The sequence below is a fragment of the Manacus candei genome, unplaced genomic scaffold, assembly GCF_025592945.1.
Source record: "Manacus candei isolate 608988 ecotype Guabito, Panama unplaced genomic scaffold, ASM2559294v1 h1tg000167l, whole genome shotgun sequence".
NCBI lineage: Eukaryota > Metazoa > Chordata > Aves > Passeriformes > Pipridae > Manacus > Manacus candei.
In genome coordinates this window covers 435,701-460,223 of record NW_026138215.1, presented here as the reverse complement: position 1 = coordinate 460,223, position 24,523 = coordinate 435,701, and the positions used below count along the sequence as shown (strand labels likewise).

Here is a 24,523-nt window from a genome sequence, read left to right as displayed (position 1 = left end):
ATCCTCCTCCACAAATCAGCAAAAACACTTCAGAGAGAGCAAAAGACACTGTTGGTGGCAGCACAAGAATCTGTAACACAACTTCATGCCAGAGTCAACCTTCTAAAAGAGGGATTTCATCAGCAGAATCACTTCCTTGCTGCAAAGATCAGAGATTGGAGCCACTTCACAGGCATTAAGGAAAATCCATGCTCTACACAAAGCTCTTCTCAACCCCCAGTTGTCCTGACAGCTCCACACAGAATACCCCCAGTGTACCAGCACAGCCTGTGCCTTCCAATGAGGCCAAGCTGTACACAGAGATATCACCCATGTTCTCACACTTGGTTACAATTGGAATGCACTTCCCATCAAATTCCTTCTTACACAGCACCAAAAGAAATGATTAGTCACCCCATTGCCCAGGAAAATTTGGAATTACAAGTGTCATCTCCTCAGAGCTCTTCGAAGCAGCACAAGAAAAGGGACAGAAAGATTCCCCAGGGATGGGTAAAGCAGCATGAAGTGAATTTTTAACTCAGCCCTGGGAAGCCTCTCTGAAAAGCCAAGGCCAACCCTTGCAGCCATTCTCACCTGTTATCCTCATAATGCCTCTTCTTGATTGCAGATTCCAGCTCAGGAATTGCCAGCTCATAAAATGAAGCTAACCTGTAGAAAGGGGGGGAACAAACCAGAAACTGTCAGCTGAGGCTCCAAAAATCATTTGCTAAAAGACAAACCAAATGGCTGGTTTCATTAAACCCTCCTCACCAGCTGTACTCCTTAGCATCACCCATTTTGTTATTTTTTCCCCCCAAAACACAGGCACACACATGAGAAAGAGCAGCACTGGAAGGAAATCACACTCTTAGGAAACCATTGAGGTGCCTTTGAAGAGGTAGGAAAGAAATGCATTCAAAAAGCTCCCTGGTGCTTATCTGACCCATCTGCCCAACCCAAAAACATCCCAAACACAGACCTGCAAAGAGCCAACAGACATAGAATCACAAAATTGCTCAGGTTAGAAAAGCCCTCTGAGACCATCAATCCAACCCTTCCCCAGCACTGCCAAGGCCACCACTGACCGTGTCCCCAAGTGCCACATCCACAGGGCTTTTAAATCCCTCCAGGGAGGGGAACTCCACCATTGCCCTGGGCAGCTGTGCCAGGGATGGACAGCCCTTTCCAGGAAGGAATTTTCCCAATATCCAACCTGACCCTCCCTGGCACAGCTGGAGGCCGTTCCCTCTCCTCCTGTCCCTTGTTCCCTGGGAGCAGAGCCCGACCCCCCCCGGCTCCCCCCTCCTGTCAGGGGGTTGCAGAGCCAGAAGGTCCCCCCTGAGCCTCCTTTTCTCCAGGCTGAGCCCCCCCAGCTCCCTCAGCTACTCCTGCTGCTCCAGCCCCTTCCCAGCTCCGTTCCCTTCCCTGCACACGCTCCAGCCCCTCAGTGTCGTGAGGGGCCCAAAACTTAACCCAGTTTGAGTCCTCCCCGAAACACCCCGTCCCACCCCAGCACCCTCCTGGCCCTCCTGCTGTGTGCCAAGCACTGGACATGAAGTGGGACATCATTTCCAATCAGGCCTTACTGGCCTTGCTGCTCAGCTCTGCTCCAGGTGGGCGTTCAGCTGAAGGTATCCCACATGCTGAAGGCCCAGGAGGATGTTCCAATGGGATGGGGCAGGGAGGAATCACAGAAAGTTTGGCCCAGTTTCTGTTCCAGGCAGCACACACAGACCCTCTCCTTCAGGGACAGGGCACCAAGAGACCTGGAGAGATGCCCTCCCAGAACACAGCCAGCACTGCCTCACCAGCAGGGAGACGGTGATGGTTCCGGCACTCTGCAGCCAAGTCTGGCTGGACTCCAGCAGGAACATTCTGTCCACGTCCCTCATTAAGAGCCAACCACGCTAAATGAGTGTCCTTGAGGCAAAAGTAGCAAAGCTGGTCCATACTTTTAGTGGGGGAGAGGAATTAGCAAGTGCCAGCAGATTGGCCGAGCTCAGAGGTTCCAGATGACACAAAAGAGTCTTTCCTCCCCACATTCCAAAGCCCCAGTCATTTGGCCCTACTGAGGATGGAAATGCTGCTGCTGTCTCACTGCACAGAGATGGAGACTCTCAGCACATCTCTGACATCAATAGGAGAATGAAAAGCCAAAGGTTTTCCCCCTCTGAGTGCCCAGGCATGGAAGCAGTGCTGTTTGCCAGCCCAAAGAGCCACCAGCAGCCCAGCAACCTGCTCTCCTTCCAAAATCCAGTGTGGGGACAACACCCAAGGAGGACAGAGAGCAGGTCACTCAGCCTGTGTTCCCTAAAGGCTTCAGAGCTCTGCAACTTGACTGGGAGCAAAAGTGAAATACAAACCCGTGTTTGCTCACACTAAGCAAACAAAACAGGGGAAATAAGGACAGTAAATTAACACTTCACTCAATCCTAAACAAGGGATGGTGAAGACAAGACTCCACAAGGTGATGTGGGGGCTGAAACCACCTGGAGCAATGTGGGAAGGTGCCACTCAAGGACCTGCAGCCTCTGTGGGACAAGCTTTGCTGTCTGGACCTTGAGCCCATCCTGACTCATCCCCATTGTGCTCCAGAGCTGCACAGGGAATCAGTGCCAGCCCTGCTGTGACAGGGCTGCCTTGTCACCCTCTCCCAGGCACTCAGCTTTTGCCAGGCCTCAGTAATGCTCTCTACCATGAGACTTGGGCATAATATCAAACAAACCCACTTGTTTTCAGCTGTTGAAAGACCATGACTACAAAATACTTCCTGCTTCCCTTGCTTGGATCCCACAGCAGGAAGATCTTTATGTCCATAACTTGTCCCTCTCCACCCTTTGCAGAGCACACCAAGTACCGTCCAGCTGGGTTTTGAAGCTGCCATGGATGCCTGGCTCTGGGATCACTCACAGTGCTGAAGGTGAATATGTAACAGCAAATCTAGACATCCCTATCCATTTATTCATTCTGCTGTGTTCCTGTCAGTGTGAACCCAGCAGCCTCTGCATTAAATCTGTCTCCTCTTAGCGAGGGAGGGACTGGGACAGGACACAGCAGCACATTCAGTATTTTCACTTTGCCAGGACAAGCTCTGCCTGCAGAGCAAGACGTACCTGTAACAAAACTCGTGCTTTTGGAAGGTCTGGCAAGCCAAGGGGAAGACATCAAGAAAGGCCCAGAGTGTTGTGCAGGTGTCACATAAATACAGCACAATGTCCTTCAGCTCCTGGGGGGGAAAGAGCAGTTACTGAGGGAAGAGCAAGTTTTTCCAGGAACACAGTACATTCACCAACAGGGACACAGCATATTCAGGCCAGGCCTTTTCCTGACTGCAGAGTCTAAACTATAAACATCTTACAGGGTCTGGGGGCAGAGACAACATCTCTCCTAAAGCCTCCTAAACTCCTTTAAACTCCTAGACCCTTCAGAGATCTATAAGGCAATCCTAACTGCTTGCTTTCGTTAAAGGTCCTGTGAAATTACAGGAATTCTCATCAGATCTTGTTCTGGACAGTGGCTTTGTTCTCAAAACACCCTCCACATATGGAATTCTTCCCCGTGTAGCTGGAAGCACTGCACGGGAAACAGAAACATGGGAGTCAAAGGGGTGATTTCAGCAGCCTGGTCCAGTGCTTTTCCAGGGCACCCCCCAAAACTGAGTGATTAAGATTTTGCAGACCGTTCTCACTGACAGGGGCCTGTCTTTGTACAGCCCCCAGCACCTGAAACCACTCTTAATTACCAACAGTTAAAGTACACTGTGGTTAAACACACACTCCTGAAGGAAAAAGCCCAGCTCTGCTCACTGCCAGGGTTGGGGGGACACTTCTGTCAGATGTTCTGTTACATTATGAGCTGGTTAAGCAAAAAAGCTGCCAGGTTTCAAACCTCCCCCTTTACAAGGGATGTGGGTGACATGCACACAGGCAAAGCAATCAGCTCAGGGTGGGAAGGTCTGATCACCACCTCCTGTGACAGTGGGGCAGTGACACGGAACCATGTGCTGTGTGAGCTGTTTTTGGGAACAGGAGGGCACAACAGGCACAGCCCAGGCAGGAGCAGCCCTACCTGGAGAGGCATGTTCCCTGCAGTCACACTGACTTTCTCTTCCAGCTTCTGGGGCTCAGCAGAGGCTCCTTCACACTGCAAACCACACTTGTGCAAGATGTTGTTGAACACCTAAACCAAGAGACAGGGCAGTGTTAACAGAGAGGAGCAGGGCAAGCTTTGTCCTGGGAACAACCACTGCCCATCCCAAATGCAACTTGGGACTGTTTCTGTAATACCTCCTGGTAGTGAGCTATTCCCAAAGCCCTCCTGCCCTCCTCCCTGAGGCTGGCAGGACAGATTTTGTGGTTCTTTTTTACAAGCAAAGGTTCTGGGGAGGAGCTGCCAGCTGCAATGGTGACCAAACCCACCCTTCTGCAAACTGCTCTGATATGGCAGAGCACAAAAAGCAAATGGAATCTCTGCTGCCCTCCCCAGTAATTAAATTGAAGGCTTGGTCTTGCATCCCAGGATATTTTTACATTGTGGTTTCCCCTCTGAGATTTACCTCCAACAGTTTCTTAACACATGGAAAAAAAAAGAACAATGTGGGTTTCCAAAAAGTCAAGTGACATTATAGGGGTCTTGGGGTAAATGATACAGAACTGTGGAATCATGGAATAGTTTGAGTGGGAAGGGACCTCAAAAATCACACAGTTCTGCTCCCTGCCATGGGCAGGGACACCTTCCACCAGCCCAGGTTGCTCCAAGCCCCGTCCAACCTGACCTTGGACACTTCCAGGGATCCAGGGGCAGCCACAGCTTCTCTGGGCAACCTGGGCCAGGGCCTCCCCACCCTCACAGCCAACAATTCCTTCCCAATATCCCATCTAACCTTGTCCTCTGGCAGTTTGAAGCCCTTCCCCCCTTGGCCAGTCACTACATGCTCTTGTAAATACCTTGTGTTTATTTTTGTGCATAGGGCAGCTTTTTGAGGACATAAACATGACATTTCAGGGTACAAAGACTTCAAGACACTTTGATTTCCCCCTCAGGCTGAATGTGAATCCTGCTTGCTCAGGTTGGAGAACATAAAAGCTGTTTATATAAAGGAAAGCTGATACATGGAGAGGTGCTAAATAGCTTTTGCACGGCCCCAGGGCACCCCTTGCATCAGATTTTCCCTTGCTCCTGAACCTGCAGTGTTATCCCTAACCCATTCTGCTGTGTTAAACTACCTCTCATGGTTTCTATTTTGTTGATTTAAGTTTAATTCTTCCCCTGAACTGCCCAATGAAAATTCCTTGAGATTCACTGGAGGGAAGGTAGGAAGCTGAAGGAAGGTGATGGGAGAGTCATCAAGGAATAGTTTTAGATAAAGGCTCAAAACCTCCCTGAGACACATTAACATAAACCAGGGAAAGGAAGCAATAGCAAAATCAAGGGAGGTTTAGGTTGGATCTCAGGGAAAGGTTCTTCCCCCAGAGGCTGGTTGGGCACTGCCCAGGCTCCCCAGGGCAGTGGGCACAGCCCCAAGGCTGCCAGAGCTGCAGGAGGGTTTGGATGATGCTCTGAGGGACAGGGTGGGATTTTGGGGTGTCTGTGCAGGGCCAGGAGTTGGACTGATGGTCCTTGTGGGTCCCTTCCAGCTCAGGATATTCTGTGATTCTGTGAACTGCCTGCCTATAACTGTTCCCTTCCACTCTCCAAGCCCTGCCACAGTTCAGAGGAAATCCCAGCAGGAGAGCAGTACCTGGAGGACAGTGGGCAGAGTCTCATCCAGGTCACCGAAGTAACTTGGCTGCTGAGTGAAGATATTTTCTGAAAAGGGGAAGGAGACCATTTCCATTAGTTCAGGCACTGACACCAACGAGCAAATTGGCACCAGAATATTGTACCCGTGACATTGTACCCATGACATTGTACCTGTGACACTGTGCCTGTGACACTGTACCTGTGACACTGTGCCTGTGACATTACTGACACTGTGCTGTGACATTACTGACACTGTGCCTGTGACATTACTGACACCCCCCAGGCACAGCTCATGACCACGTAGGACACGGGCCCAGCTCAATCCTCAGTCCAAGCACAGGCCCTGCTCCCAGAAAGCTGCTCCATCAGCCCCCCAGTGCCACTGGAGGTGCAGCAGTGGGAACATGCTCATGAGAGCAGAGCAAACGAGGTGTCAGATGATTCATGCTCCAGGGGCTGGATCAATGAATAATGCAAATACTATCACTGAGCATCCCCAGTTCCTTTATTTGACAACTGGAGTTGACTTTTAATTACTGATAACAGTTCAGCACACACTGGAAATGTGCTGCAGAATATTTCTTAAAGGTAATGAGGCTTTAGTAACACCTGCTATTACATTACTGGGGTTCCATTATCTTTACAAAATACTCCACTGAGTAATGCCGTGCCATAAATCCTCACCAAGCACTGAGGCTTCTATTTTCCTGGGAATTATTGTTCAGACAATGAAAATTAAGAGTTCTCCAGCAAGCACAGAGCTTGGGCAAGAGTTATGAGATGAGTTTCAGAAAAATTTAAACCCTGAGAAGAACCTAAAGTTTATGAAGGTATGAATTACAGCCCAGAACTGCTCATGCCATCATTGTCACAGCATAATGAAATAACCAGGTGGGCAAATCCTTGGCCACCTGTGTGCAGAGTTATTGTGTGGCACTGCAGAGCATAATTCAAAGGAGGTTTCATGCACTCAGGTCTTCTTTGGAATATTTTAAACCCCAGATAATCTAAGCTTCACATCTCAAAGAGATCTATCTATCTTGTCATGCCTTTCTTCCCACCTCTGAGGCCCAAGAGAGGAATTTAGAGTAGAAGTTACTGAAAAAAAGGATAAAGGGATTAAAAATGCAAAGGTTTATCTCAGCTTTTCTGGCTGGAAATCTGCCTGCATCACATGATCTCTAACACCTCTCTTGTTAGTGAGCTCAGAAATGAGACAAAAATAGCAAAGAAAGGGGAAAGTTTCATCCCATGAGCTTCATTCAAAGGGGGCGAGTATTTACTAAGAAGAGCTCACTTAATCCAAGCCCAGATACTCTTCCAGCTGTGCTCAGGTGACATTAAAGATCACAGGCAGTTGCCCTGTGAAGGGAGCACAGGATAAACACAGAAGTTAAGTCAATGTGCTCCATCTTCATCCCTCAGGTTCTGGCATCCACGGCTGAGACATTCCTGACTGTCCCTGCCACTGAGGCTGTGTGTGCACACAGAGAAATCCAGGGGTAAGCACAGCTTGAGCAACACTCTGAAGTGTTTGTGGTTTGGAGGCACTAAATACATCAATGTCTGCTTTGAAAATTCAAGTTCTCCCACTTCCCAGAGCAGAGGTTGCCTCACGCTGAGCGTTTCACTTGGCTCCCAGCTCTGGGAACAGAAGCACTCACATGAGCAGTTGGACTGTGCCCCAGCTCCCAACCCTCCTCCCTCTTTGCCCAGGAGTTGTTTGATCCTTCCCATCTCTTCCAGGATTTTACAGAGCCTCCACATTCCTCTCCCAGTGGCTGAGGACACGTTTAATTGCATGGGAAAGGACTGAGCCTTGGTTCAAGCCTAAAAAAGCAAGAGCCCAGCTCGGGGCAGCAAAGCATGACATGATGTTTCCTTGGCATACATGAAGTGCACAAGAATAAAGAAAAGCACAGTCTGATCTAGAAATGATAGATCCTAGTTGCTACTGAACAATTCATTTTCAGAGTGGTAACACTGGTATAAAACCCCACTTGTCACTTGTCACACAAGTAAGGAAAAGCTTAAGTGCAACAAGTTGTTCCTTGGCTTTAACTAACCAATCATCTTCTGGAGCAGGAGGCCATTTCCTTTCCCAAAAAGCACACAGAGATCCAGAATCTTTGGGATGTCAAACAAGAAGTTGTTGTAAATGATTTCTCCAAAGACAGAGGGAGTGATAAAATGTTCCTACAAAATAAAAAAACAGGAGTAATTTAAAGGATAATCCCCCCCTTGCTCTGAGGTAACTCCAGCATTACAATGACACCCCTAAAAACCTCTCTCAGAGGAGTGTTAAGGGTTTGGTTTCAGAGAAGGCAGCAGCTCTGCTTGAAACAGCTTCTGTGGAGACATCCACATTCCTAGCTGCCTGTCACTGCCACTGATTTCTTCATGTGAAGTGAATCAATCTACCTAAAAGTTAAACCAAAAATGTCCCCACAGTTCATGAGTCCCCAGCCTGGGGACAAACAGCTGAGCTGGCACAGAACAGCTCAGGAGCAGGAGTGAGTGACCAGGCACAGGCACAGCCTCACTGGCACTCACACAACAGGTCACAGCCTGAGGTTTTTGGACCCTGGGAGAGCAGAACCCGGGCACCAGAGATCACAGAATCAGTGACAAGCACGACAAAGGCCCAGGAGCTGCAGCTCTGTACCCTGAGTGCTGAACACTGTGCCGAAAACTCATCACGCTGAGGGAATTTCTTCCAAAATTCTAGATGAAAACAAAAGGTCTGACACTGAGAAACAAACATCTGAAACGTGACTTTGGATTTCCAGAAGCCCAATTTGCCAGTGACAGCGAATGTTTTCAGCTCTGGTGAAAGGCAGGGCACGTTCTCCCTGCTGAAGCAGAGGGACAGGTCCAGTTTCCAGAACTCCTGCATGACAACAGACCATTCATTCCCCTCAAATCACTCAGCTGTAAAATGGTTTCAAATGCTCGCCTGCCTCTTGGAGAAGTGAGATTTAATCAGACCCTGGAATGAAAGACACCACAGAGGTGTTGAGTGCCTCTGCTGAAGTGGTGCCAGCTGCTGGATCCAGCATTCCTGCTACCTGTTCCTGTCCCAGTCCTCCAGCTCCCCCCACGAGCCCTTTCCTAAATATTTTATCCCCAAATAACACATCAAGAACCAATGAGGAGTTCAAGGGAGTAGCTGCTAAAACAAAAGGTGCCTCATCCATCCTGCCCAAAGGCCTGGTGAAAATTCCACAGCTCCTGGTGGGAGTTGCACTCACACCATTAGTGCTGAGTGTGTCTTTAATTATAGAATCCTGGAATGGGTTGGGTTGGAAGGGACCTTAAAGCACATCCAGTCCCACCCCCTGCCATGGGCAGGGACACCTCCCACCAGCCCAGGGTGCTCCAAGCCCCGTCCAACCTGGCCTTGGACACTTCCAGGGATCCAGGGGCAGCCACAGCTTCTCTGGGCAACCTGGGCCAGGGCCTCACCACCCTCACAGCCAACAATTCCTTCCCAATATCCCATCTCTCCCTGCCCTCTGGCAGTGGGAAGCCATTCCCTGTGTCCTGTCCCTCCATCCCTTGTCCCCAGTCCCTCTCCAGCTCTCCTGGAGCCCTTTTGGGCACTGGAAGGGGCTCTCAGGTCTCTCTGGAGCCTTCCCTTCTCCAGGCTGAATGCCTGATGATGCCAAGAAAACAGTAACTCAGAGCAACTTCACTGTGTGTCCAAAACTTGGGGAAGGTTCAGGACAGACAGGTATTAGCCCAGATTCTGTGACACTGAGGGAGTGAACACTCAGGAATGGTGGCCTGAAGAGCCTGTTCCATGTGGCCACACGGAGCCCAATTTGATCTTTCTCCTCTCCCCATGACATATCCCACCACCACACATGGATAACTATCACTTAAGGAAGGAGATCCAGGCAATCAACTAAGGAATCAGTGCATAGTTCAGATACTTCAGCTCTGAGTGTTGCCATCTCCACATGGAAAATCAGACTGACAAAAACACCGGGGAGAGGAACACCACCGGACACGCAGGGCAGAAACAGGATTCCTTTCTCTAATTCCCTTTTTCCCCCGAGCTATACAGCCCTGGGAGGCAAAGCAACATTCACCTTGGACTCCTTGTGGGTGGACATCCTGAGGAAGGTGAGGAAGACGCTGTGATGGAGGGATTTCTGCACATCCTCCACCTCTGGATGGCAATCCCACATCCCGTCGAACTTGCGGGGGGCACGGCACAGGTAGGAGTCCAAACACTTCTGCAGGGTCTCATCAAATATCACCTGGCACACGGAAAGACAAGGAAATGGGAAGGAGGGAATCTCACACATTCATAGGTTGAGTTCATGAGCAGCTCAGTTAAGTTTAAAGACGATCCAAAAACACTTAAAAGTGCTCAGAGGATTCCCATATCCATCAAATACAAGCAAACTCTTAAAATCCACAGTGGAAAATCCATAGGGAAATACTTTCTTTGCACTCTAAGGTGCAGAAATTGAAATTAAAATGTTTCCCAAGTGACACAACGAGCACAAACAAATCTTTATGGAAATGATTTCAAGCTCATGGCTTTTACAAGCACCTGCACGGTCCTGCTTCATCCTCAGTGTCCACAAAACAACGATTACCTGGCACCAGAATTTGTCGTGAGGCAAAGCCAGGAGCCAGTTCAGGTCATCTGCAATGAACTTGGCTCTCTCCAGGAACTCCTCCAGCAGAGCAGGGTCCCTGACAGCAGGAGGGGGTTTGTAGAGCACGAAGGACCGATCAGCTTTGATGTCTGGGTGCTGCAGGAAGCAGAAACACGGAGCTCAATCCCCACACCAAGCCAGGGGAGTGCCCAGTTACACCTGCACTGCCCCGGGAATTCCAGGACACTCAAAGTTACATTTTAATACAGTTTGACATTCATGGAATCATGGAATAGCGTGGCTGGGAAGGGACCTTAAAACCCATCCAGTTCCACCTCCCACCAGCCCAGGTTGCTCCAAGCCCCATCCAACCTGGCCTTGGACACTTCCAGGGATCCAGGGGCAGCCACAGCTTCTCTGGGCAACCTGGGCCAGGGCCTCCCCACCCTCACAGCCAGGAATTCCTTCCCAATATCTAACCTAAGTTTCCCCCCTGTCACTTTGAGCCCACTACTCCTTGTCCCAGCCCTACAATTCCTCATGAGAGGAACATTCAGTTCCCTGGTAACTTCCCATTTTTTAACCCTTCAAGGCAGTGGGTTTGTGTCTTGATTTACCAGCAGTATTTCCAGACCTTGATAATTTGGTAATGTTGCTCCCTGCTTTCTATTAACCAAAGCCTTGCAAAGCAATCCTCCCACACCTTCAGAACAAACAGCAGGAGCTTCATGTCAAGCCTTTGAACTCTCTCTTTTTCCTCTGAACTGGTTCTTGCACAATATTCCATGAACTCAAATTGACACAACCATCAAACAGAAACACTTCACTTCCCAGGGTTTACTGACCAGGCCCTGCCCAAATCCTCCCACCTTAGAAGGAGAATTACAATGAGCAGCAGCTCCAAGCTCTGCCTCATCCCACAAGAGTGCTCAGGGTGGTGATGGTCCCACTCCTGCAACATGCCCAGAAGGTTCTCTCCCAGGCCTTATTTCTGGGAGAAAAGGGTTACTGTGGGTTTAAGGTTTTGATTTCATCCAACTGAAGGCACAGGGTGGGAGATCACGAGTGGACTGATCCCAGAGCTGCAGCTCAGAGCTAAAATTGAGGCAGGGCTTGCAAAACCTCCCCGAGCATCTCTATTGCAGCAGAGGTTACATCACTGATCAACTCATAATTTTGTTCCTTAAAAGAGAGGATCTGGGAAAACACAGTTTACCACAGATGTTGAACAGAGTAAGTTTGGTTGTTGCGTTTTGGGGCTTTTTGTTATGGTGGGGAAATGAAATTTCAGTTATCTGAATGCATTAAAAAAAAAAAGACTTATTTAATAGGCAAGCTGAACAAATTTCATCCTATCCCAGCCCAAGGGGTGGTTTTGCCCAAGTCCCAGTATAAGGTAATTATTTATTAAAGTTCTTGTTTGGCTTTCAGGAAAAGCAGAGCTCACCAGTGCTGGCAAAGTTCTCAGCTTCCCTGTCTTGGGATCCCTTTGTGTCAGCTGGAGCTCATCCAGAGGCAGTGCTGGCATCCTGATGGCTTGTTCCTGTCCCCAGCAAACAAAAGCAGCACAGGAGGCACTTTACAAGGTCAGTCAGGCAAAAGCACAACAAAAGAAGCTGCAGCCTGGCTCTAACACACACACACAGAGTGGCTGCAAACACAGTTCTGCAAAGCAATTTATACCCAGCAACTGATACCCCACCAAAAGGCCAAATCCTGAGGGAACACCCAGGATTCCTGAGGGAATCCCAGAAGAAACCTGTAATGTGGTGCTGTACTTTCATTCCTGTTCCTTACTGGGAGAGCACAGGTATCTTCCAGGACAACAAAGAGCATTTGGGGACACTGCTCAGTATGGAAATTGGAGATTTAAATGTGGGTGCTGGATGAACTCTCTGCCTTTGCAGCTTCTTTTAACACTTGCAGTCCATCTCCTGACAGCACAGCCTGCAGAGGGAATCCAAACACAGCCTGCATGGGCTGTTAAAAGAGTATTTTTGGTGTTTCTGAGGCAGAATCACTCAGCACTCACCCAGACAAGGCACCCAGGCTGAGCCCACACACAGCATTCCCTGCCCTGCCAATTCCCACGTGCTCCCTAACCCGTGGCTTCATCTCCCACAGCCTCTGGGGGCTCAGAAATGTTTCAACTGCCTTTCAGAAATTAGCTGGAAGTCAAACATCAGAGTAACTCAAGAGAAAGTATGTTATGGGCGTCGTTAAAAAAGTTCAGACATAACCTGCAACTTTCATATTTTGTGTTTAATTTCTTTAGGGGGGCTTTAGTACTGAGTTCTGCAAAATGATAGTAAAAAGTTCTGTTCTTGTTGAGGTCTAAGGTCACACATCTCCTGATATGTACAATTAACACAGTCACACTGATTGGGCAGAATATCAATTAAAACAAGAGAAGGGTCTCTACAGCTGAACAACTGATTCAGGAGCATGGTCACAGTTTAGACACCAAGTGAGAGAGGGACATTTTTCATTCCAGAGGATTTGCCACCTATGGATTTAGGCAAAAAATTGTGCCATCTCACATTTTAGACCTCAATTAAAAAAAAAAAATACAGTAGAGCAACAGCAACACACACAGCTTAGAAAACTCAAAATAATCATGTCTTTCCAGGGAAGTTTAAAAATTAAAATGTTGACAAGGTAACAATTTTTTTAAGATACAAAATTTCTTTTGGGGAAAAGACAAACAACACCAAAACTTTTCAGCAGAATAAGCCAAGCTGGTTTTCAGTTCTGGTCATATATTTAATTTGGCACTTAACATTTCTAGAGTCATTCTGAGAACTGCACGTAGAAGGGTGTGTTTGCAATGAGGAAAATCATGCCAAGTGTCTCATTTCCAGCCTGCCAGGCATCCAAATGTCCAGTCCAAGTCAAAAACATCTTGGAAAAGACAGACCCCTGGCCAAAAGCTTATTCAGCTGGAGAATAGAAGAAACCTGAGTATGGAATATCCTCAGCACAGAGAACCATTCCTGATCACCCTCATAAGCTTTTCCCCACTCAAGAACTTTGGTCTGAACTACAAGCCCACGATTATTCTGTTGTGCCCTGTGGTTCCAGGCACAGTGAAAAAGCCAAACAGCCCTGACAAAGAACACAGTGACCCCAACTTCTGCCAGGGAAACTGATGTTCCCAGTGCCAGAGGAGTTCTCTGTCCTGCACTTCCCACAAGATGCACAGGCATGGGGACATCCAGGGTGAGGTGACACCGCTGGGGCTGCGGGACCCACTGTGGCACAGCTGGCAGAGGGCAGTGCTGGGGCTTGTCACGGACTCATGGAATGGTTTGGGTGCGAAGGGACCTTAAAGCCCATCTTGTTTCACCCCCTGCCTGGGCAGGGACACCTTCCACCAGCCCAGGTTGCTCCAGCCCGGCCTTGGACACTCCCAGGGATCCAGGGGCAGCCACAGCTTCTCTGGGCAACCTGGGCCAGGGGCCTCCCCACCCTCACAGCCAGGAATTCCTTCCCAATCTATCCCTGCCCTCTGGCACTGGGAAGCCATTCCCTGTGTCCTGTCCCTCCATCCCTTGTCCCCAGTCCCTCTCCAGCTCTCCTGGAGCCCCTTTAGGCCCTGCAAGGGGCTCTCAGGTCTCTCTGGATCCTTCTCTTCTGCAGGGGAACCCCCCCAGCTCTCCCATGGCCCAGACACTTCCCGGCACCGCCAGTTCACCCCGGCCCTGCCGCCACCGCCGCCCCGGGACACGTCCCTCTGTCCCGGGCCCTGTCCCGGGCCCTGTCCCGCCTGCCCAGACACTGCCACCAACTCCCGCTACCCGCCACAGCCGCCCGAGCCCCGGTACCGGCACACGGGTCCCGCGGGGTCCCAATCCCTGTCCCTATCCCTGTCCCTATCCCTGTCCCTGTCCCAGCCCCGATACCGGCACACTCCGTTCCCGGGGTGTCCCTGTTCCTGTCCCTGTCCCGGTACCGGCACACTCCGTTCCCGGGGTGTCCCTGTCCCGGTACCGGCACACTGCGTTCCCGGGGTGTCCCTGTCCCTGTCCCGGTACCGGCACACTCCGTTCCCGGGGTGTCCCTGTCCCGGTACCGGCACACTCCGTTCCCGGGGTGTCCCCGTCCCTGTCCCGGTACCGGCACACTCCGTTCCCGGGGTGTCCCTGTCCCGGTACCGGCACACTCCGTTCCCGGGGTGTCCCTGTCCCTGTCCCGGTACCGGCACACTCCGTTCCCGGGGTGTCCCCGTCCCTGTCCCGGTACCGGCACACTCCGTTCCCGGGGTGTCCGTGTCCCTGTCCCTGTCCCGGTACCGGCACACTCCGTTCCCGGGGTGTCCCCGTCCCTGTCCCGGTACCGGCACACTCCGTCCCGTGGCGCTTCCGCGGCCGAGCGGCTCTTCCGGCACCGGGCGGAACTGCCGGGGCTGGGCGGGCACCGGAGCGGCTCCGCCCCGGCCGAGGGACCGGCCCGGGAGCGGGTCTCGATCGAGGGGCAGGAGCCGGGATAGGGGCCGGTGTGGATCCGGGGACAGGAGCTGGGATCGGGCCCGGTGTGGATCCGGGGACAGGAGCCGGGATAGGGGCCGGTGTGGATCCCAAGGGACAGGAGCTGGGATCGGGCCCGGTGTGGATCCCAAGGAACGGGAGCCGGAATCGGGCCCAGTGTGGATCCCAAGGGACGGGAGCCGGGATCGGAGCCGATGTGGATCCCAAGGGACGGGAGCCGGGATCGGGCCCGACGTGGATCCCCAGGGACGGGAGCCGGGATCGGGCCCGACGTGGATCCCAAGGGACGGGAGCCGGGATCGGGCCCGACGTGGATCCCAAGGGACAGGAGCTGGGATCGGGCCCGGTGTGGATCCCAAGGGAGAGGAGCTGGGATCGGGCCTGGTGTGGATCCCAAGGGACGGAGCCGGGATCGGAGCCGGTGTGGATCCGGGAGTCAGGAGCGGGGATCGGTCCCGGTGTGGATCCCAAGGGACAGGAGCTGGGATCGGAGCCGGTGTGGATCCCCAGGGACGGGAGCCGGGATCGTGCTGCCGTGACCAAACGGGCGGGTTCAGCCCCAGACCGGGCCGGCCGCGGGGCTGGGGCAGTGGCACCCCCTGACTTGTGTGGGGATGGGAAGGAGCCTCCAGCTGTTCTCCCTTTGAAGGCAAACCAGCTGGTCCAATAAATCCCCTTCGTAAAGAAGGCAACCCCGCTATCTCAGTGGCACTGCCCCATCGGGCTCACGGGCAGGGGAAGGGGCTCTGCGGGGACAGAGGCCGGTCCCAGCCGGGACCCCCGCGGCCCCTCGGCTGTTCCCTCGGCGGTGACCGCCCGGTGCTCCTCGGGGGGTGTCTGTGCCGTACAGCCGGACACTGCGGGACAAGGGCAGTTCCTGTCGGTTCATACGGGCACAGGTTACATCAGTCACGCTTACACGGCACTGAAACTGCGGGGTGACACGGGCACATCCAGCCGTCACTAATCTGTGCTCCGAAGGGTCCTGGCTCTCCCCCGTGACCGCAGGGAACTCCTCCTAAACTTAGAGTCCAGCTTTAGATGGCAAAGTGGCCTAAAATAGAAACCACGCCATGCCCTGTGTCATGTGGCTGATCAGGGATGGGCTGGAAGGAGGTCCCGGCTCCCAATCCCCGATCCTCGCGGAGCCCGGACAGCCGGGGTTGTGCCTCCCCGCTGCCCCGCTGTGTGTGCTGGCCCGTGACCCCACGGGGGGAGCGGGGAGGGGGCTGCACACCTCGAGGGATCCCTCAGCCCTGCCCCGGCCCCGTGTGCCTGTCCCACGGGCAGGAGGGCTCTGTTCCCTTCACACTCGGTCGGGTGTTACCGATTCGCACTGTAAATGTCACAACGGGCTGTCTGGAACTTGCCATCTCTCCTGTTCTGTTGAATTAGTAATTTTTATATGAAATATTCGTTATTTCTCGAACATCACTGCACCACTCAGGCCTCGGGACCGGAGCCCCGGCTGTGCGGAACAACCCGCCAGGACCAGCCCCCAGCGATGGTGTCGATCCAAGCTTTGCTCCGACTGCTCTGGGGAGGATAACGCTTGGCAACTGAAACACGATTCCCTTGCAGAGGCATCTGTTTATCTCCCCTCCTGTGCCAGCCCTCCTCAGAGCAGTCCTGGCACGATGCCAAGTGACTCAGTGGGCTTCGAATGTGTCATCGAGCTGTTTTGAGTCACTATTCCTCTTTTTGGGGTGTTTTTTGTTACCTTACCAACTGCGTATTCTCTATTTGATTTCCTGAAGCACCGTGAACTACTGGGGCCTCTGCCCAAAAATATTGGGGATATTAATTCCTCATGTATAACCGAGTTAGATAATTATATGTAGACACGTTATTCGTACAAATCTATCTGGCAAAAAAAAAGTGCATCTGCTCAACGTGTCAGAGACCTTTAACACTTCATGACAGCAAAAGTTAAATCTGAAATCTTAACAAAATCACAACTTTCTGATCCCAGTGTGCAGGGAAACTGCCAGCCTGTCTGCCCAGATAAGGCAAAGCATTAAAATCAGCACGATGGCTGCTGGCTGTGCTGAAAATCCCTCTTTCAAGGTTTGATCCAGAGCCATCTGAAGTTACAGGGCAAGCAGGTTTCGGATCAGATGTGAAAGGGAGATCTTCTCCAGAAAAAAAAAAGCTTTTGGAAAGGAGCTTTTATTGAAAGGATCCTTCTCCAGTGTGATTCATGGACAGCAGGAAGCTGCTCAGCACTGGATGTAGTGCTGGGGGAGATCAGATGTCACCAGCCCAGGCCTGGGACGAGTGCCCTGGTTCTGTGGCAGCTACACAGGGATCACCTCCCGACTCCGGCTCTGCGGGAAGGCTGCTCCCCCCTCCCAGAGTGATAAGGCACAAAAGCAGCTTTTCTGTTTCAAGCAGCACAAAAAGCACCCAGAAGAGGAGTGAAACACTGGAGTGACCCCGGGAACGTGCTACTGGAGGTCGCACTGATGTATTTTCCTGGCCAGGCTGCCCCAAGCACTGCAGTCCAGCATCCCACGTCCTGAACAGCACTGAGGCTTCCACAGCTCCTGCCTTTGCTCAAATTCCACCCCAAAGTCCCAAATGAGAGCGTGGGGTTGGAAGGAGTCTCTGCTTTGCTTCTGTGCAGTCACAAAGAGCTGTTTTCCTACTCACGCAGGAGCCTTGGTGCTTTCCAGGCCGAGTGACCTTCCTTGCCACACACAGACCAGGGGAGGCTCAGCTGCTGTCCCCTCTGCTGCTCCAGAGGACATCACAGAGTGTGCTCTCCTCACACGCTGGTCTGAGGGTGCAGGGAACCCTGAAGGACCATCACGTCAGAGTGAAGTGAATAGAATGGAGTAAAATAGAATAAAATGAAAGAGTTATGAAATGGCCTAAGGAAAATGTCAGTGTAATCTAAAAAAAAAAAGAACCATAGTACTAAATTGCAAAGTTGTAGAAATTGGCTATTAAGTGTTCAAAGCAGCTGAAATGCAATTACAGTAATAGCAATGAATCAGGAGAGCCCTGGGCTTTGCAATATTTCAACCCAGCTCTGCTTTTTCCTTTTTTCCATTTTATCTTAATGATATACATTAGCTTATCAAGGACTAATGGAAGCTACAAACCTTGGAATCATAGAGTGACAGAATCATTTAGGTTGGAAAAGACCTCCAAGTTTGACTGATCACCACCTTGTCAACTAGACCGTGGCATTAAGTGCACATCCTGTTGTTTCTTGGACACCTCCAGGGATGGGGACTCCACCCCTGCCCTGGGCAGCTGTGCCAGGGCTGGACAGCCCTTTCCAGGAAGGAATTTTCCCAATATCCAACCTGACCCTCCCCTGGCACAGCTGGAGGCCGTTCCCTCTCCTCCTGTCCCTTGTTCCCTGGCAGCAGAGCCCGACCCCCCCCGGCTCCCCCCTCCTGTCAGGGGGTTGCAGAGCCAGAAGGTCCCCCCTGAGCCTCCTTTGCTCCAGGCTGAGCCCCCCCAGCTCCCTCAGCCCCTTCTGCTGCTCCAGCCCCTTCCCAGCTCCGTTCCCTTCCCTGCACACGCTCCAGCCCCTCAGTGTCTCTCTTGTCTGAGGGGCCCAGAACTGGGCACAGCACTGGAGGTGCCCCAGCAGTGCCAGCACAGGGTAACAATCACACCTTCCACAGCATGTTCTTGACAGCCATAAAGACAGAGGTGTCAGCGTTAAACTATTGACCTGATGGACCCTACAATAATTCATTAACTGTTCTTTTAATTTCCCATCGTTCTCCAGTTAAACCCTTCTAAGTCTGTTTTCATCATGAAGTCTGATCGTAGAATATTTCTTATTTTGGTCACTAATGAAAGCCACCAGAGATGACCCAAAGTACTCCTCAGTTGACTCCCTGCGTGGCACTGGGGCTGGGAGGGGCAGGAACACCCGTTCCCCTGTGCCAGGACACTGCAGGTACCGCGTCCGCCTGGGCAGTGGAACCCAGGAGTTGCTCAACTGTGGAGAGTTTAATGATGCAAGTTCCCATGGGTGGGAACTCCCAGCAGAGCCCTGAGCCAGCTACCAGCCTGTGTCTACAGGAAAGAATTAGCACCAAAAGATATTCAGTTAAAATAATATCATCTTCTAAAGACACTTGAAGCAGATCCTCTGATCCGACAGCTGCCTGGCCCCTCTTTGCCTGCTGTTTCTCTAATTATCCAACCTCAGGAGGAAGGTTCTTAAGTGCTTATTAAGAAAAACAGATATGCTTTATTATGAAAAGCATTTTTTTCAGGCAGCTTTGTTGCAGCAGCACAGCACATGATACAGTTTAAAGTTGTGTCAGTTGGCTTTTGCAAAGAAAAGACAGGTTCAGCACAAAATGCTTTCAACCTTTTATGTATTTTTAGCTCACGGGATAAAAAATATCATGAGATGGTTTGAGTGGGAAGGCACCTTAAAGCCCATCCAGTCCCAACCCTGCCAGGGGCAGGGACACCTTCCACTAACCCAGGTTGCTCCAAGCCCCATCCAACCTGGCCTTGGACACTTCCAGGGATCCAGGGGCAGCCACAGCTTCTCTGGGCAACCTGGGCCAGGGCCTCCCCACCCTCACAGCCAGGAATCCCTTCCCAATCTCCCATCTCTCCCTGCCCTCTGGCAGTGGGAAGCCATTCCCTGTGTCCTGTCCCTCCATCCCTTGTCCCCAGTCCCTCTCCAGCTCTCCTGGAGCCCCTTTAGGCCCTGCCAGGGGCTCTCAGCTCTCCCTGGAGCCTTCTCTTCTCCAGGTGATCCCCCCCAGCTCTCCCAGCCTGGCTCCAGAGGAGGAAATGATGAGTCTAACATGAATCTCTATTCATCTAATAATTATCTCCTATGGGTTATTAGTTTTTTAAAGAAAATAATATAAGCATCCACAAACCAAGACTTCCAGGCATCCTTCCTGCACTGAACTGAATACTGAGGGCTTCAGCTTTTACTTCCAGGTATAGAAACTCCTTGCACAAACAAGGTGTCATCCATCACCCACAGAGCAATGAACAGGAGCAGCACTGGTGTGTCCAATACAAATTCAGGAATGCAGAGCTCTCCTGCCTTTCACAGCTGGACATAGTCTGGCTTTGGCTGATCCAGACAGAGCTGGGCTGACACATCCGTGCAGAGCCAGGCTCAGCCATCTGTGCTCCTACCTGCAAACACTGTCCCCAAAGCCATTTTCATATTTGCTCAAAAGTGTGGTCGCTGTTCCACTGAACTTGAAGTTCTGAGTCCCCCAAATCTTCGTGTTTGGGTAGTCCTGTGATAATCATCTTGATGTGCAGCCAAGGCAGCTTCACTGCTGCTTCCCCTCAGCGCAGCGTCACTAATAACACGTCTTGGTTTAAAACGGGGTCATTACCAGACAAAAAAATCCTAAAATGAGACTGTTGCAAAATGTTCCGACCAAAATGATATGTATGTAATAAAAATCTCGTTATTTTCAAATTATTCATCTACTTTGCAGGGGAATGAGTCAGAGCATCTGTTTTGGGGCCCCATCAGGAGGACTGGCAGTGGGTGGCTCTCACCTGCCACGTTTGAATCAGGGGTGTTCTGACCCCGATGTCACCTCCTCCCAGCTGGATGGAATGAGCAATGAAATAGCAGCTTGTTTGATGGGAGCAGGAGGGATGGAAGCGCCTACAAGACAAGGAATACCATGTCAATACAGTGACCAGGGATGGGGCTGAACATTCTGCTCAGGCATTCATTAAAAAACCAGGAGAGTAAAATGAGTAAAACATCTAAGTAGGATAAAAGATGAGAAAACAAACAAAATAGGAGAGAAGCGATGAAAGGAGCTGCTTTTGGGTAGCAAACTGGCCAAAGGAGGCAGTTTGGAGTCCTGAGAAAGCAAATTCCCCATGTTCCATGATCTGACTGTTCTTACTGGATCAGGACTTGGTGTGCTGACTGTTTGTTTTAAGGCATATCTGAGCTTGCCATCAGTTTTTCATCATAACAGACACAGCCTGCAAAGGCTGGGGTGGTGTTGGGGCCAGTGAAGTGTATAAAGGTCACTGGATGGGAACAGGGGCAGGGAAGGACCCAGCACACCTTTGGCTTGGCTGTTTGTCGCTGTCCCAGGTGTGGGACACTCCAGGGCTGCAGCTCATGCCCAGGATGGGCACCAGGGCCGGGCTCTGGGAAGGTGATCCCAGGGACCGGGGTGGGATGAGCCAGAACAGGATGCTCTCCACAACCACGTGCAGGTTTTAAATGTGTCCTTACTGAACTCAAGTGACATTTGGGTTGCAACTGCAGCCCAAGGAACGTCTTTCCACACCAGGTACCCCTTTTCTTTCCACAAGGAGCCAACTAGTGACTCAGTGGCTGTGCCTCAAAGAGTAAGAGAGGTTTGGGGAGGACTCGTTGGGCCTTTAGGGTCAGTTCTCAGCTGTTGGTGGCAACTGCATGAGGGTACAGCAGCTCTGGGAAGGATGACCCAGAGCCTCGGGACTTGAGCTGCTGGAAGCTCCGGTGTTCTCATGTTTCAGCCCAGACTTTTCATGGCCATCGGATACTTGTTTTCTCGTGTATGAACACCCCTGCTCTTAAGGGAGATGTGTTTACTGTTGTGTTTACTCCCTGAAGTTTCGTGGAGAACACCCATTTCCCTTCTCAGCGTTCAGGTTTTCTGGCTAAACAAATTATTTCAAGATCCTTATATAGGGAAAAAAAATCAGTATTACCCTGTAATTACTTTCTGGTCACATTTTGTCTCCCTCGATAAAAAGTGACCAGAGCTGCATGCATAATTCCAGAGAAGGTTGCAGCAGAGCTTCCTATAATGGCATTAACATTTCCCCTTGTCCTGGAAATATCTCAGTTGATCCATGCTTTTTGTCAGATCTGCTTCATACTGGGAGTTCACAGTCATCTGGAGATCAACAAATACACCCAGATTTTTCTCTTCTTCTGTCATTTCCAACTGATGAGCTCCCAGCTTGCAGCAGAGATTCTTGTTAGCAATTCCCAAGGGCATGACCTTGTACTTTCCACTATTAAATTTCATCCCATTTCCAGTGTGCCAGCTCTGTGTTATCCAACTCTTCCAGCAGTACAGCTATTCCTGCTGCTCGGCTGGTGCCTCCCAGCTTTGTGCCATCAGCAAATGCCATCAGCTCACTCCTACCTTTTGTTCCAAGGCCTGTCTGAAAAATATTGTGCAAGATCAAGAGCACATACAGACCTGCCTTGCTGGGCCAGGCTGTGATCACGGGGATCCAGCGCTCCAGAGGCTGGATAGGGAGAACAAGGGAACCCAGACACTTTCTGCTCACTCTTCCCTTTGAACTCCCTGTGGATCCACAACTGGTGTATATTTCAGGTGCCTTCCCTACCTTTTCCATCTAGCTACATTTTATGGACCTGCTTTCCATTAATTTATTGAATAAATTAATTAATCTATAATATATCTGTTGTCTAAAAAACAATTATCAAAGGTATAATCTTAGTTAAATGCAATTAATCTTTAGTAAAGCTATGTCACATTTTTACTTTACATTTTTACATTTATTTGTCTGGCCCCAACTGCTTTTTCCTTTATATTTTATTTTTTAAGCTTTTAATGTTGTTGAGGTCACACTAACGTGTGTCTAAATGACTGGATTGCTTTACTTCCTCCTGCTTAAAACCAGCCAGTGCTTCAGGAGTTCCTCTGTAATTCATTACCACCCTCCAGCTGACAAATTAAAAACTGTACTGGATGAGTGAGGATACATTCCAGGTCCGTCAGGACTCTGGTTTTGGGAACACCTCATTCCCTGAGCTGTCAGGTTCTTACAGGCCTTGCTCTCCCTTTGGGTCCAGTAATTCCCATTTCCATAAAATAATCCTCATTAGCTATCATCTTTCTTCCTGATCATCATGGGAAATATGGGCAAAAGTCATTTAACATATTAAAAAATACACTGGAACACAAGTAATGGAGAGGTTCAGGGCACAGGACATGGAATGTCTCCATGCAATGTGTGTGACCGTATTGGTAAGGATGGAGTATAGAAATAAGCAGCTGGAAGTGCCCAGCTTTTCCTGTCACAGGGATGGCACTGCAGGAGTTCCCCCTCCTTGAAAACCAGCAGGAGCACCCAGCAGGTTCTGCTGTGCAGCAGCCCTGGGTCTCCAGGATCCAGCTCCCTGAAGTAGGTCACATCTGATCTCCCTCCAGACACACTCAGAAAGGCAACATTTAACAGGGACTTCTCAAAATTCACATTTTGCTTGCTAATGCTGTCAACACACATCCTTTTCAGATTCACCTATACTGGCTCAACATATTTTCGTTGCTTTGGCGTGTAAACAGGCCAAGAATCCTGTTTTTCCCTTCAGTTACCTGTATTTCTCCCAAAGTTCTGCTGAAGGTACATATTGACATTCAGATCACATTTGCATTCAGATGATGGCTTGTTGTTGGAAAAAAAATCCCTTCAGAGGGTCTGATTAACTTCCTTTCAAATGTTGGCTGTCCCTGGCCAAGGGAGAAGAACTAGAACACAACTCACTGCGTGGCTCATACCCGAGTGTGAAGACACGGGATCCTGTATTTTGCATTGTTCTCTCTGAACATTAATGCTCCTTCCAGCTTAGACATGACCTAATGACAGACTGAAGTCCATCTGTTACAATGACTAGCCTTGGACTCAGAGGGAGAGTCCTGTGGATAATTTAGGAGTGCATTTTATAGCTGCTTGCAAGCATTTCATTTCAGATCAAGGCGAACATGAGGAGCAGGTGGAAATCTCTCGCAGAAGTACAACCTGACCTACATACGGTATTGTAAATTAAAGATATGTATAAAAATAAAACATTAATGATCCATCACAGTTGCAACAAAACCCAGATATAAATCTTGCTGCTGGAAAGGAGCTTCATTGCACAAGGCTTAGTAAAGGCTTCATTTTGGAACCGGTGACACTCTTGCTGCCTCCGACAGTGGTGCCGCTCTCCTCTCCAGCTTTCTTGTGTTTTCTGTAGCTTAACGCTCACAGACCTTTGGCTTTATCACTTGTGTCTCAGTTTCCATGTGTTTTTTGGCAGTTCTGCCTTGTGTTGGCTCTCTGTTCCCCATTACCTCATGCTTTAGGAGCTGTGGGCTGTGTAGGGTGGCTCGGACAGCGCATGTCCTGGTGGTGTGGGGCCACACATGTCCTACAGCTGAGCGGGGTGGCACCAAAGCAATGCAGGAAAACATCAGCCTGAAGACCTTGTGTACCAGACTGGCTTTTATGGCTGGATAGGGTGTTTCTCCAGGGGTTTTAGAGAATTCTAGAGAGGAGGGATGGCAGTGGATGCTGCAGGGTGTGGATACACTTCAGATCTCAGAGCTCCTTAGCCCCCCTCAGCACCCACCTATACTATTACCTGTCTCACAGGTTGGGTGCTAAACCCTCTTCTGAGACACCTCCTGCCCCATGGCTCACACCTCCCACCTCAGAGGGGCTCTGGGACACTCAGTCAGTGCTGGTGTTTACAGACTCCTGCAGGGGGATAACGAGTAAGGGGTGAGTCAGCTTCACAGATTCACAGAATCACAGAATCACAGAATCACAGAACTGTTAGTGTTGGAAAGGACTTCCAGATACCACCCAGTCCAACCCCCTGCCGAGGCATGGGGACCTGGAGCAGGTGACACAGGAATGTGTCTGGGTGGGTTTGGAATGTCTGTAGAGAAGGAGAATCCACGACCTCCCTGGGCAGCTCTGCCACCCTCC

General features: G+C 50.6%; 1 protein-coding gene across 1 annotated transcript; it reads right to left on the bottom strand.

Moving 5' to 3' along the window:
* Nucleotides 1-5: 5 nt before the first annotated feature.
* ASCC2 (activating signal cointegrator 1 complex subunit 2) lies at nucleotides 6-14,786 on the bottom strand (the record flags this gene model as incomplete). Its single annotated transcript, XM_051773395.1, has 10 exons — nucleotides 14,671-14,786; nucleotides 11,782-11,877; nucleotides 10,332-10,490; nucleotides 9,816-9,986; nucleotides 7,788-7,917; nucleotides 5,720-5,787; nucleotides 4,048-4,158; nucleotides 3,093-3,205; nucleotides 574-648; nucleotides 6-27 (listed from the first exon to the last, which is right to left on the bottom strand). Coding segments are annotated over exons 2-10 (930 nt in total), but the record flags the coding sequence as incomplete, so codon positions are not given.
* Between the last annotated feature and the right edge of the window lie 9,737 nt (nucleotides 14,787-24,523).